This window comes from Opisthorchis viverrini (assembly GCF_000715545.1).
Source record: "Opisthorchis viverrini unplaced genomic scaffold opera_v5_219, whole genome shotgun sequence".
Classification (NCBI taxonomy): Eukaryota; Metazoa; Platyhelminthes; class Trematoda; order Opisthorchiida; family Opisthorchiidae; genus Opisthorchis; species Opisthorchis viverrini.
Window position 1 is genome coordinate 789,779 of NW_008751875.1, and position 15,489 is coordinate 805,267.

The 15,489-nt window shown below is 43.6% G+C and overlaps 1 protein-coding gene across 1 annotated transcript; it reads right to left on the bottom strand.

Moving 5' to 3' along the window:
* Positions 1 to 355: 355 nt before the first annotated feature.
* On the bottom strand, positions 356 to 13,386 carry T265_14574 (hypothetical protein; the record flags this gene model as incomplete). Its single annotated transcript, XM_009174251.1, has 7 exons — positions 356 to 402; positions 8,743 to 9,024; positions 9,120 to 9,401; positions 10,047 to 10,328; positions 11,857 to 12,138; positions 12,234 to 12,515; positions 13,161 to 13,386. Coding segments are annotated over 7 exons (1,683 nt in total), but the record flags the coding sequence as incomplete, so codon positions are not given.
* Between the last annotated feature and the right edge of the window lie 2,103 nt (positions 13,387 to 15,489).

Consider the following 15,489-nt stretch of genomic DNA (forward strand, 5'->3'; position numbering starts at 1 on the left):
ACTAGCATGTTGGATTCATCTCGATTTTGATACCATGCGGCAAATCACAAGGACACTGTTACCTCCATGTCATAGTGTGCACTTGCACTGATAACACTGGGTGAGAATTACGCTTCATCGTGTATACAAATGTCTTCCTTTATTAGATATCAGAATAAGTGGCGGCTTCTAATCTAAAGAACCTTGAGAAACAGCTATAAAGCTAAACAACTCCAGTCTCACTCGTGTTCGTGGTTGCGTTGAAAACGACAGAGCAGACTTGGGGTAGAGCAAAATCAAACTCAATGAAAAATATTGCATCGTTTAATTGAAGTGTCAGAGAAGCTTCCAGACCTCGGTTTTGCTCTAACTCACCTGGGATTTCGTACAGCTTCACGGGATCCGATTCTTTGCTCTTCACTCCTGAATGGCTTGTCCGAACACGCACCCAGTAGTCTGTGCACAACTGAAAACCCTCAAGTACCACTGATTCATCAGTAACGTTCTTTTGGGTGACTATTTGATATTGTTTATCGTAGACTGTCACTATGTAATGATATCCTGGATATTCTTGACAATCGGAAGTGGCATTCCAAAAAACGGACCATTTCTGGAGTTCAGTTCTGTGGACTTGAACGTTTGTCGGTTTCGTTGCTCCTGAACACGTTAGGAAGATTAGAAAAAGTGTGATTGTGCAACCCAGCGGTGTAAATTTTCACATACAAAATGGGATACATCCTTCCAGTTCAACCAGTCTCATTCGTACAGTTGTTCGTGACCGTACGAGTGCAGCACAGCATACGATTTCACTGATAGAATAAATCAACTGCTTACCACAACTAAACGATTAGAAGCTATTTTGATGGCAGTTGTGTCGCTAGAGACGAGGTGACATCAGTGATCCTGCGGTAGATCGATGCGTCGGTGAGTATGTACGCGTTTTCATAGGTAGCAACATTTGTGAATATCCCTCACATGCGACTGGCCGTTAGGACAGTAGTTGAACAGCACGAGTTGTATATATTCACCGGTGTTGTCTCAACAAGATCCAGAGGAATGAGAGATCTGAGTGTGCTGTCACAGGTCGACACAAAACTCCAAGACAGCTCATCACCATTGAAGACAATCTTCGCTCTATCAACTCAGACTGAGGTCATAGAGCTCATTCCACCGTCCAAAGACGATGTTTACGACTTTGGAAAGATTACATTAAGTAGGAACTTAGACCAGATGTTAGCATGCAAATTTCTGAAAATGACCTCATGGCGACAGGTGACTGTTAGAATTTGTGAGTATATTCGCAATATATAAGAGGTGATTAATATCAGACTTCCAATGCCGTTTCATCGAGAAACCTGAAAGTGAATGTCTTGCACTTCAACAAACTGGTCAGTTGAATTTCAGCGAAATTGTGGAAAGATACCTAGTTAACTGATTGGCTGAATATCACACATTTTCCACCACTTATACTGTTCAGGTCACACGTGACTAGTGAATGCTTATAAGGGAGAAGAACGCATACTGTGTTTGCGGCATGGATGCGAAATGAAACCCGAAAATGAGTCACGACAATCAACAAGAGATCAAGTAGATAAGCGCCTCCAGGTGCCACCAAAACAAACAAGTACATTGGGTGAAACTGCACGAAACGTTTCACAAAGTAAAGCATTCTAAGATTTATAGTAAATAATTAATTAGCAGTTGAAAACTCTACCTCAACTTACCTTGATTTAAGTGGATCACCTGTTTATGCCAGACTGCTTTTTTCGAGGATGTGATTGCCCTGATTCGAAACTTGATTGGCTGACAGTAATGTCCCCAGCGAATAAGCACATACATGTTTGAGTTGATTTGATTGGCTGACAGTAATGTCCCCAGCGAATAAGCACATACATGTTTCGAGTTGATCTCATGATATTCTCGCCAGCAGGCGTAGACGACAGGTGATTAATATCAGACTTCCAATGCCGTTTCATCGAGAAACCTGAAAGTGAATGTCTTGCACTTCAACAAACTGGTCAGTTGAATTTCAGCGAAATTGTGGAAAGATACCTAGTTAACTGATTGGCTGAATATCACACATTTTCCACCACTTATACTGTTCAGGTCACACGTGACTAGTGAATGCTTATAAGGGAGAAGAACGCATACTGTGTTTGCGGCATGGATGCGAAATGAAACCCGAAAATGAGTCACGACAATCAACAAGAGATCAAGTAGATAAGCGCCTCCAGGTGCCACCAAAACAAACAAGTACATTGGGTGAAACTGCACGAAACGTTTCACAAAGTAAAGCATTCTAAGATTTATAGTAAATAATTAATTAGCAGTTGAAAACTCTACCTCAACTTACCTTGATTTAAGTGGATCACCTGTTTATGCCAGACTGCTTTTTTCGAGGATGTGATTGCCCTGATTCGAAACTTGATTGGCTGACAGTAATGTCCCCAGCGAATAAGCACATACATGTTTCGAGTTGATCTCATGATATTCTCGCCAGCAGGAGTGACGTAGACGACACGGAATCCAGTGTAGTTGCACTCGGACTTGTACGTCCATGAGATGTTCACTCTGACAGAGCCATTTTCGTATCGTTGGAGTACACTTGTGGACAGGTTTTGTGGCCTCCCTGACGTTTGAAGTTATTCCGAATGGGAAATACTGTTAGAGCGAAATGTGGCGCACCTAAAGCTACGCGGAAACCGATCGGTCCGTCTCGAACTAATCTGTATCATGAGAATAGCTTGCTGACGTAAAATGGTTCTTGAATGTGCTGGTATTTACAACACAGAATGAGGCATATCTAAATCTTTGACCGTAAGATGTATCAGTTGTTCTTACAGGGCTATAATCAAGGTTAATGTGACCTACTCCCTGTGTACCTCGCTGCTTGAATCGGAATTGAAAACATGTACAGGATTACAAAGCGGACAGTTGTCACTGGTGGTCCCATCAACTGTTTTGAGTCACCCAGTGTCATGTACAGAAACAGTCATTGCTGGGACCAAAGAACGTACGAATTCCATGCAATCGTAAAAAGAGACCCAGCATGACACGCATGAAGAGGGTTGGGCAGTGACGTGACAATCTTTGAATTTCCTAAAGTTTGAGTAGAGCGGCCAGTTTGAACACGGAAGGCAAAGAAACGCATTTCAGATTTCTGAGTGTACGCTACTAGCCTGATGTGATACCCAATAAATATAGGGGCTATATAAAAAAACAGATACTGAGAATCGAAAATCCTTACACATAGCAATGTACTCTTCTAGGTTTTACGACAAAGAATCCTCAAGAAAGCGAATATGCACAACAGTTATTGCGGATTAGTTCGTGTGTAAATCAATGGAAGTAGAAATCAACTAGGAAAATTCGAGGGTTGCGGCTGACAGAAACAAACAAGTCAACAATAATTACGCGTTTACCCGCGCGTCCAGAGATTCGCACAGCCGTCGACTCGTTACTCCGCACTGCAGATCTGATTGCCCGAACAGTGACCCAGTATTCCGGACACAAGTCCAAATCATCCCATGTCACTGAATGACCGCTAGTGTTTCGTTCATCTACCAGCTGGATTTGTCTGTCATATACTATAGTGATATCCGGAATGGTTTCGCCATTCCGAACTGTCATTCCATGATACCATCAATTTGGTGTGTTCATATCTGCGGACCTGAACGCCCGTCGGACTGCTTGGCGCTGAAAACACAGGTAAGAGAGCATAACCCGATGGATTCGACATGACCCACACTGTTTTCTAATAAACTAGACTTACAAACGCTTGATGTTCCTAGGAGTTCTGGTGCTACCCCAAACCCTGACTAGGCCGAAATCTTTATACCGCATGACCATGTTCACTCACGACCACTGCCGCTTGCTCGAAGACAAACCAGTCTAATTCTATGCGCAGCACATTCAAAGCTCTATCGTTCGATTCGTGGTCCGTGTTGAACTGCATAAATGTGGAATGAATTGCTTCTTATAGGAGAGGAGAATAGCTTTGTTGGTTGGATTCTGGAAAAAAACTTATTTCCACCCGTCACATAAACCGCAATGCGACGAGTATGCTCGAAATACCAGTGGAAATGGAATATTTCACAGTGAGAGAGAGTCACGCATTAACAGACCTTAACTAGGTCATTCGATCATGCCTGTCAAAACTGAGCAAATGTTGTTTTGGGATGCCCTAGCTCGTTTGAGAAGGTGACATTTTGAGAACCTCATCACATCAGCATTCGTCAAAATTAGTTGTTTTAACTGTGTACACAGATTCTCTGAATGCTGAATTCCAAAGGGAATATTGTGCGAAATTTTGGTTTCTTGTGTTCGAATTTGGGTCATCCAATTGGGTGCTGATCATCAACCAAACCATTTTGCAACCGAGACATTCACTTTGACTGGAACGAGATACTTGTAGATCAGGAGCGAAAATCGCCGATAAACACCGGTGATCACGTCCGCGATCCCCATGGAAGAATGGGAAACATACCTACTATTACGCAAAGCTAGTCTATGGCTCAGTCAATTGGAAAATGTTTGGGACCGATTGGGAAGTCATCGGTTCAAATAGGTTTGGTAAACAATCGGTCTGTGGCTTTCCTTTTAATTCTTCGGATGCCCTTGGATTCGATTAGAGTGTCAGAGATGTGTAGTTGTCGCATATTGACGGGCAAGCAGTCACCGGTTCACCAGACCGTTAGAAAAACCCCACCCAACATGACACTATCAATCAATTGTTGTGTGTACGTGCATTCAAACACCATCGAAGATTGTTGTCATAGCTGAATAGTACTCATAAGAAAAGAGTAGTATGCTGCTGTCCATTCATTCGGAGAGATTTTCAAAACAAATCACTTGCCGTGGTGTGCGGAGGCCAGCCGTCCCTAATAACCGAACACCGCATCATTTGGACGGATGTGTCACGTGCAGGGCACGGGACAAACCAAGGCATACCCTGATTGGTCAGAATGTCAGCCAGTCCGAGTCAAGCACCTTTGATTCGACGCTTCTCGCCCCCTCACGGAGATTCTGGCACGACCTTGTGGATCACCCTGTGACTACCCCATAAATACAGTTGCAATAATTTTCCTTTGTCTCCATAAAGGGCTGTGTAGAACAGCCGTGCCTTTTGATATACTATAGTGGGTGGAGCAGGAAGCCAAGGGACCGATGCAGAGTTGCACTACCGTCCAGTAAGTTACAACAAGTGGTTAATTGGGAATATAAAATTAGGGTTTTTGTACACGCAGACTTAAAATCGGAGAGAAATTTCGAAAATCATGGACGGGTATTGAGCATGTATGAGACTTAAATTACATGTTCAAATATTTCTTATGAACCGATGAATATTAATATCGTCGCCAAACACCGGTTCTTTTGTTAAGATGTATAAGGGGGTTGCACAAGGCGTAATTTTGAGTTTTCGTTTCGCCGTAATGTGAGAATAGTACCGAGATGCGCGCTACAATACTCGTTTGTGTTTTAATTTACGTGAACGGGACTTTGCCGGATGCTGATTATAATGAACAGTGAAGGGTGAACACGGCGTAAGAACAGTGGAAATAGCCAACGACCCATGGGCATGTGGGTCCGATGAATGGAGTAGCTGAGTTTTTTCAGGTGATAAAATCAGTGTTAGAGTGTCTCTGGGGTATTATCACTGCAGATCACGTCCCCAAGATAGCCCTGCTCTATTGAACGTTTGGGAAACGGCGGCTGACTTAAACACAAGAATCTCACTTCAGGCTATACGAAGAAAATTTACACGCCAATGTGAATGTAGTCTTGATACATTCCATGGGGTTCATCTGTCACGCAATACCGAGCGATCATGAAATTGGCGTCTCTATACCATTTCTGACTGGATGGATTTGTTACCATCTGCAGTCGTATCAACATCAGTGTTGCATCTAACTTGACCTTATGATAATTCTCCCCATTTGTTTACTCCGCCGACCGATGTACTTTTGATTTCCAGTTGTTTTGCTTATGCGTACACGACACTCACCTTGCCGCAGAGGCCGTCCTTTCCGACTCTTGTGTATCGACATGTGTGAATGTGTGTGAATGTGCGCTGTTTACTTACCTATGTGCGTTCACGTCCCATTTGCTGAGCCTGCCTTGACCTGTTTTCTCATGAGTTCCGTGTGGTCGCACATCCAATGAATCTAACTTGACCTTATGATAATTCTCCCCATTTGTTTGCTTACTCCGCCGATGTACTTTTGATTTCCAGTTGTTTTGCTTATGCGTACACGACACTCACCTTGCCGCAGAGGCCGTCCTTTCCGACTCTTGTGTATCGACATGTGTGAATGTGTGTGAATGTGCGCTGCTTACTTACCTATGTGCGTTCACGTCCCATTTGCTGAGCCTGCCTTGACCTGTTTTCTCATGAGTTCCGTGTGGTCGCACATCCAATGAGAATCACGAGACCGTCGTCGAAAGGGACGGCCGCAACCTACGCTACCGAGCCACCATTCCGCTCGCCGTTGTTTGGTGTGCGGACGTTGACACTGCACTGTGCCGGTCAGTGACGGACCTGTGAACTTGCTGACGCTTACCCTTGTGTAAATAGTACCGTGGAATTACGAACCCAATTCTTCCTTTTGATATTCGGGATTGTCGAACCTACGCGTCACTCAAAGTTCCGTATTGGGAACCCCAAAAATCAGTTTATGCTTTGTTGGTCACAAAGTTTTATAGCCCGTGCAAAGGGATCATGCAAACTGTGAAAACAACAAGTTTATCTAAGCTGTCTATTGGAGCGTGTTCGCTGAAAAAGATTTCCCATCTAACCGTATGAGTTATAGTGATCGAAATAGTTACATAAGCAGCAAAGATTCTGGTCGACCCCGCAAATCCCAGGAATTCGTGAACTCCTGGCTGAGAATCAAATGGGTCGAAGACACACCTGGGTGTGATTAGTCATGCTATTTGAGACACATGAGTTATTCGTAGGCCACAGTTTCATCATGAATACTGGTGTAAACATTTGGTGGCTCGCACTAATGTGTTTATTCTGTAAATCGGTGTCTTATCAAGTGCAGTTTTGCACATTCCGTTTAAATGGTCTTCAACTTGACAAATTATATAGCATTATAGCATTGAATACACACACAGGTTACCTCTCAAACAAAATGTGCGTATGCCACAATCCACCCTAGCATTTGTCTCGAAAGTACACAAAACAACTTCCCAAAATGGTGGGCTAGATCAGCAAAACAAAATTCAAGATATCCTCTTTCTAAATTGCCTTTAGTGGTTCTACACTCGGCTACCACGTCCTCTCACGGGAACAAAAGCGCGCATGAGGAGCCAGCCCGACATCGTAGGAATATTTGGTAAACGAATCCACGGCTAAAAATTATACGTTCCTGTGGAGCCAACCCCCATCGAATACCCACGCGGTTCTCAATTAGCTGGCAAACAATTCCTTTAAAACTCTCAAGCAACATCTTCCAGCTAAGACCGTATTGGTCGTATGATATATATATATTTACCAAAATGTCTCGAACGGCAAAACAATGGCAAGACCCATTTCGAATGTTGTTCTGGCAAACATATGGATGAATTCCTTTGAAGCATAGCCGTCGCGTGATCAACAGACTTTTCTGGAACACGCGGTTGGCCAATAGCCTCAACTGTGATAAACAGAGTTTTATGAAAGTCATCCACACAAATGTGTCACTTCAGATTAAAATATGCCCTTTTCACAAGCTGTTATGTGTTAATTGATGGAATAAAACGACCGATGAACTCATGAAGAAAGAGGATTCTTAATTTTCAAGTAGCCCTAATTAATGCAACCAATGATATTTCGGGAGCAATACTGGATCCCACATCTACCAATAGTGTCAACATACTGCCACCGTTCAGGATTCATCAAAAAGGGGTGGTTCCCTAAAAAGCTAAGGAAAAAGTTCTGACGTTAACAGCAGATTTACTGAAAATTCAAGGGCAATTCAAGCGAATCATTGATACATGAGAATTGATGGACTCTCCCATGGTTAGGAGCATAATATCCAATCGAGTTTACCTTCGAATTGAATAGTAAGAAACGGTATCTCCAAATCCTGAAACAGTTCAACAACGGCTTTGTCCTGTTTAGTACTTGTTAGGTACGTGTTCTGCTTGCAATCCCAGATAGCAAACCTATAATCTGAACAGTAATCTGATCACATGTGCGGGCTTGAATCTGTCAGCGATCGCTATGTGGTAGACTGAACGCTTACCAAAAAAGGACATTCATTCAAAATCTCCCTCAAGGACGTTCAAGCAAACACCATGTCACACATTGAAAAAAAGAGTCAAGCGTCTCTGAATGTCTGTTGTATTAGGTTGTCTGGACTTTGTGAAATAAGAGCACCTAAACATACCCGTCGCGGGTAAAAGATTCTTTCGCCAATTCTCTGCACCAGTCAAACAAACAAACTGTAATTTATCAACGTTCTTGAAAGAAAACGAGGCAAGTGAACAAGTGCAAAGCTAGCGCGGAAGAAAGAGTCACTAAAAGAAATACCCGAAACATAATAAAGAGTTTCAAGTACAGCTGTCCGCGCATGAGGCGCATGATATTTCTGAGTGCTGACTGCATTTTCCACCAAGATTGTGGAAATGACCGAAGATGCTTCGATGGTGACCAGAATCGCCAAATCCGTACGGAAATGGGGATGCCGCAAAATCCAAATGAATATCCGAAACGGCTCGTCGCTCCATTATCCAGGAATTTACGCGGCAATTTACGAAACATGTGATCACACTCACCTACGGATTCCTGGTATTTCAGAAGCGTCGATTCGTTACTCAGTCCTGTGGGTCCGATTGCCTGAATATGCACCCAGTATTGCGAGCACCAGTCCAAATCCTCCACTGTGAACGAGCGATCGGTAGTGTTTTGCTCAATCAACCGGTGATTGTCCGTGTCGTAGATCGTCACAGTATAGTGATATCCGGAGTAGTTTTGACATTCCGAACTGTCATTCCATGATACCATCAATTTGGTCTGTTCATATTTGCGGATCTGAATGTCCGTCGGTGCGCTTGGTGCTGAAAATACAAGGTCGGGGGGATAAACTGGGGTTCCGACATCGCCGTTTTTGTTCAATTTTTGGTTAATTGGCTGAAATTTTCTTGGTGCTCACCTGAGGTGGAGTGGATCTTTACTGCACGCGACTCGTTGCTCGGCCCTTCTATTCCAATGGCCCGAATCGTCACCCAGTATTCGGAACAACCGTCCAAACCATCCAGTGTCGTTTGCCGATCGCTAACGTTCAACTTATTAACGATTTGTTGCTTCTGATCGTATGTTATCACAACGTAATGGTATGCTGCAGAGTTTTGACAATCCGTGTCGTCATTCCAAGCTATCAGCCATTTCTGAGGTCCAGTGCTACGAAGCTGGATATTCGTCGGGGACATGGGAGCTAAAAAATAAGACACGTTCCTATCACTCATAACGGAAGTTTGACCAAAGCATTTACATTAACTTCTTGAAATCGACTTCATTACCATCACGCATGCCCATTCAGAAATTCGTGGGATAACCTCATCTAAAATTTACATACCATATGCGCTTCTGCCGAAAAATTTGCAAAACTGCGGCATTTCGACCTACGCTTTCGATAACTGAGTAAACATTAGCATAATATAAATTTTAAAGGCAACGCGATGACCTCTACCGTGAATGAAACTATTCAAGCTATGGGGAGCTATCCAAAAATTCACTCATTCACACGGAGAATTGCAGTAGGAGAGCACTGTGGGTTATTGTGAAAACTCGCCTTACCAACTGTGAAAACAGATTCTATTATTTGGACATTCTAGAGAGAATATTTCAGCACATTTTGGTTTCTGCTGTCCGCGCATGAGGCGCATGATATTTCTGAGTGCTGACTGCATTTTCCACCAAGATTGTGGAAATGACCGAAGATGCTTCGATGGTGACCAGAATCGCCAAATCCGTACGGAAATGGGGATGCCGCAAAATCCAAATGAATATCCGAAACGGCTCGTCGCTCCATTATCCAGGAATTTACGCGGCAATTTACGAAACATGTGATCACACTCACCTACGGATTCCTGGTATTTCAGAAGCGTCGATTCGTTACTCAGTCCTGTGGGTCCGATTGCCTGAATATGCACCCAGTATTGCGAGCACCAGTCCAAATCCTCCACTGTGAACGAGCGATCGGTAGTGTTTTGTTCAATCAACCGGTGATTGTCCGTGTCGTAGATCGTCACAGTATAGTGATATCCGGAGTAGTTTTGACATTCCGAACTGTCATTCCATGAGACCATCCATTTGGTGTGTTCTAATCTGTGGAGCTGGATGTCCGTCGGCTTATCTGGCGCTGAAATCACAAGACCGAATACATAGGCTGAGTGATCTCACGTGGCCCAATTTGGGCTCTCATGTAGGAGTGATTCATAATTTCTATAGAAGTGAATTTTAGCTCGATTGACTTCCACTCATTGTGCCACAATCAAATATGGCTGAACTATCAACTACTGAAATGAAGATGAGAATCAACTGAGGTTAACCAGGACAACCCAACCTTGACGAAGTAGTTACCAGTTTTTCACTAAACTAAGCAGCCCCCACCACACTCTCTGATTAGTATAATTGCATGGTGCCTGATATGCTTGTATGCTTGATATGGGCTCCGACATCACGCTGCTCAGTGAACATACGTGGAAACGATTTGGTAAGCCACATGTGAAGCTGCCCTTTAATATCAATAACAAAATACTTGTCAGTGTGTGGCAATGTCGGAAGCTTGGGTACGACTGGTTGATCGACTGGCCGCTAACCTGTGTAACGAGCTCGTCAATGGATTAAAAATGTCCCGTCGCCAATCAAGTAGGCATCGTCAGTGCGCTGGTGAGTAGCAGAATCTCCCGAGAGAAGGTACGAGTACATGGTTATTCAATAGCATGGAATATATTCCGAAATATTTGGCTTCTGGCAAAAGAGTTTCCCAACAAGTTATTGGACGGGTTGCACCGTTCGCTGCGTCGAGGCCACCATAACACGTATTCTAATGTTTGTTTTTATCAGGAAGGTCAGCGTCCTGAAAGCAACCACTGAATGCCCGGAACCTACGGAGACTCTCAGTTCCGCTGGGTGTTGACCAGACAGACCACATCTACCAATAGTGTCAACATACTGCCACCGTTCAGGATTCATCAAAAAGGGGTGGTTCCCTAAAAAGCTAAGGAAAAAGTTCTGACGTTAACAGCAGATTTACTGAAAATTCAAGGGCAATTCAAGCGAATCATTGATACATGAGAATTGATGGACTCTCCCATGGTTAGGAGCATAATATCCAATCGAGTTTACCTTCGAATTGAATAGTAAGAAACGGTATCTCCAAATCCTGAAACAGTTCAACAACGGCTTTGTCCTGTTTAGTACTTGTTAGGTACGTGTTCTGCTTGCAATCCCAGATAGCAAACCTATAATCTGAACAGTAATCTGATCACATGTGCGGGCTTGAATCTGTCAGCGATCGCTATGTGGTAGACTGAACGCTTACCAAAAAAGGACATTCATTCAAAATCTCCCTCAAGGACGTTCAAGCAAACACCATGTCACACATTGAAAAAAAGAGTCAAGCGTCTCTGAATGTCTGTTGTATTAGGTTGTCTGGACTTTGTGAAATAAGAGCACCTAAACATACCCGTCGCGGGTAAAAGATTCTTTCGCCAATTCTCTGCACCAGTCAAACAAACAAACTGTAATTTATCAACGTTCTTGAAAGAAAACGAGGCAAGTGAACAAGTGCAAAGCTAGCGCGGAAGAAAGAGTCACTAAAAGAAATACCCGAAACATAATAAAGAGTTTCAAGTACAGTTGGTTGAAATTAACCTCATACTCACCTGAGACGGCGTCGATCTTAACTGCACCCGACTCGTTGCTGTGGCCCCCAGGTCCAACTGCTCGAACGGTCACCCAGTATTCCGAACACAAGTCCAAATCAACCAATGTCACTGACAGATCTGTAGTGTTCAGCTCATCTACCAGTTGCATTTGATTGTCGTATACCGCCACAGTATAGTGATGTCCTGAGTAGTTTCGACATTCCGAACTGTCATTCCATGATACCATCAATTTGGTCTGTTCATATTTGCGGATCTGAATGTCCGTCGGTGCGCTTGGTGCTGAAAATACAAGGTCGGGGGGATAAACTGGGGTTCCGACATCGCCGTTTTTGTTCAATTTTTGGTTAATTGGCTGAAATTTTCTTGGTGCTCACCTGAGGTGGAGTGGATCTTTACTGCACGCGACTCGTTGCTCGGCCCTTCTATTCCAATGGCCCGAATCGTCACCCAGTATTCGGAACAACCGTCCAAACCATCCAGTGTCGTTTGCCGATCGCTAACGTTCAACTTATTAACGATTTGTTGCTTCTGATCGTATGTTATCACAACGTAATGGTATGCTGCAGAGTTTTGACAATCCGTGTCGTCATTCCAAGCTATCAGCCATTTCTGAGGTCCAGTGCTACGAAGCTGGATATTCGTCGGGGACATGGGAGCTAAAAAATAAGACACGTTCCTATCACTCATGACGGAAGTTTGACCAAGGCATTTACACTAACTTCTTGAAATCGACTTCATTACCATCACGCATGCCCATTCAGAAATTCGTGGGATAACCTCATCTAAAATTTACATACCATATGCGCTTCTGCCGAAAAATGTGCAAAAATGCGACATTCCGACCTCCGCTTTCGATAACTGAGTAAATATTACTATACTATAAATTTTTTCGGCAACGCGATGACCTCTATCGTGAATGAAACTATTCAAGCTATGTGGAGCTATCCAAAAATTCACTCATTCACACGGAGAATTGCAGTAGGAGAGCACTGTGGGTTATTGTGAAAACTCGTCTTACCAACTGTGAAAACAGATTCTATTATTTGGACATTCTAGAGAGAATATTTCAGCACATTTTGGTTTCTGCTGTCCGCGCATGAGGCGCATGATATTTCTGAGTGCTGACTGCATTTTCCACCAAGATTGTGGAAATGACCGAAGATGCTTCGATGGTGACCAGAATCGCCAAATCCGTACGGAAATGGGGATGCCGCAAAATCCAAATGAATATCCGAAACGGCTCGTCGCTCCATTATCCAGGAATTTACGCGGCAATTTACGAAACATGTGATCACACTCACCTACGGATTCCTGGTATTTCAGAAGCGTCGATTCGTTACTCAGTCCTGTGGGTCCGATTGCCTGAATATGCACCCAGTATTGCGAGCACCAGTCCAAATCCTCCACTGTGAACGAGCGATCGGTAGTGTTTTGTTCAATCAACCGGTGATTGTCCGTGTCGTAGATCGTCACAGTATAGTGATATCCGGAGTAGTTTTGACATTCCGAACTGTCATTCCATGAGACCATCCATTGTGTTTGTTCTAATCTGTGGAGCTGGATGTCCGTCGGCTTATCTGGCGCTGAAATCACAAGACCGAATACATAGGCTGAGTGATTGTGGCTTCTTTCACAAGACCGAATACATAGGCTGAGTGATTTCGCGTGGCTTCTTATGGTATCCAAGTTATCCTCAATTCAATTTCCTTCACTGCGCCACACAGAAATCAGACTGGAATACAAGCTTTTCGCCATATAGTCGTCCAGTGTAATGAAGATAGGAATAAACAGAGGTTGACCAGGACAACCCCACCAAGTAGTTACCATTTTGTGACCAACCTAAGCAGCTCACTCCACACACTGTGAGTAGTATAAGTGTATGGTGCCTCGGTAGTTCGATTTCCCCGACATTCTACTCACGTGTTTTCCCATCCGACTTGTTTTCGCTGCCGACTGAATTACTCAACTCAAGTTCTGGAATGTGGCATTATGTCTTTTTCACTAGAATAATGAAAGATGCCCAATATCGACCGGTACGACACCTTCTTACCACTCCTTATTCCATTGGTTCTACAACCGAGTTAATATGAAACCTCGAAATTCCACGCACCAATGTCATTAGGCCCACATGGGGACGCAAAACATATGAAAAACAAAATATTCGGTCACTGCTATGAAGGAGATCTCGTCGGAATAAGCTCGATTCCCCTGTTTTTAACAGTGATTCTCCTCTGCAGATCTCAGGCGCGGGCCAGCTAAACCGTCTTCTTACTGAAAAATACTGTTTCATTGTTGCTGACAGACTTGAAGACAAATAAAACTGGCACAAACAAGTGTACCTAACAGTGCTTATCTGACCACGAGCGAATTCTATCATCCATGTTTTACGCGGTGGCCTAATACGGCAAAGTGTGAAACATCTCTCACGCACTGAATATCGCTTCTACTTATTGCAACAATGAATAATTCGGTTACTTCATTCCATTCCCACTGACCAAGTGACATGCAGGGGATAACGGTTTGGGGTTTTTCGCACATCTGCCCCGCACTGATAACAGCTCAGTGTCAGTTGAACAGCTAAGGTAGCAAACTAAATCCTTCAGGTGTAACACACTTTTGGCACCTGGCTGCCATGCCATCAGAAGGTAGCACGAGGGCTGAGATACTGTCGAACTGCCCAAGCCTAGACACGAGACGTCGAGAGGCTGAAGTCTGCTTCGAACCACAAACATTCCAGTCAGTAAATTCGCGCTCTATTTCCTCAATTATACTAACCCAGCGACGTTGTTGAACCGCACATAATCCAGCTCATGGCTCCAAAGAACTGAGGTAACAGATTAGAATGATTGCGATTCCGATTGAAATACTGTTGTTTTTCTACGGATTTCACCCAACTGACGCAATTTGTGGGAGACGATTTCCTTTGCGGATTTAACTGCGACTATTTCCTAGTCCGATTGGAGTGTCACACGAATTCTGAGTCAACGTGAAAACAACCGGACATCAATGACCGTGTCCGTTTTCTGGTTTCAACTGTCACATTCTTGCTCACGTCGTTCCGTGTGTGGTCTGGAGTTGCACTGGTTCCAGAGAAATGTTGCGTTGTTCAGGCTCTGAGGAAATACTATGCTCGTTTGTGTATGAAAGTTCCATGAAGGTTGCATGAAAGTTGTCACACACAAACATCCAAGTGCTACAGTTTCCCGTACAGGCATATATATTTTAAATGAACTGCTACTGATCATGGATACTGCTAAGAAACCAAGGATCAATTGGCAAAATTAATGAACGGGAATGGAATGCGACTATGAGTCTCACGCTAAGAACTACAATGATGGATAGACTAGGATAAGCAAGTGAACCGCGTGTAAACTTCGGATTTACTCTCAGCCGCCCTTTAATATCAATAACAAAATACTTGTCAGTGTGTGGCAATGTCGGAAGCTTGGGTACGACTGGTTGATCGACTGGCCGCTAACCTGTGTAACGAGCTCGTCAATGGGTTAAAGATGTCCCGTCGCCAATCAAGTAGGCATCGTCAGTGCGCTGGTGAGTAGTAGAATCTCAAGAGACAAGGTACGAGTACATAGTTATTCAATAGCATGGAATATATTCCGAAATATTTGGCTT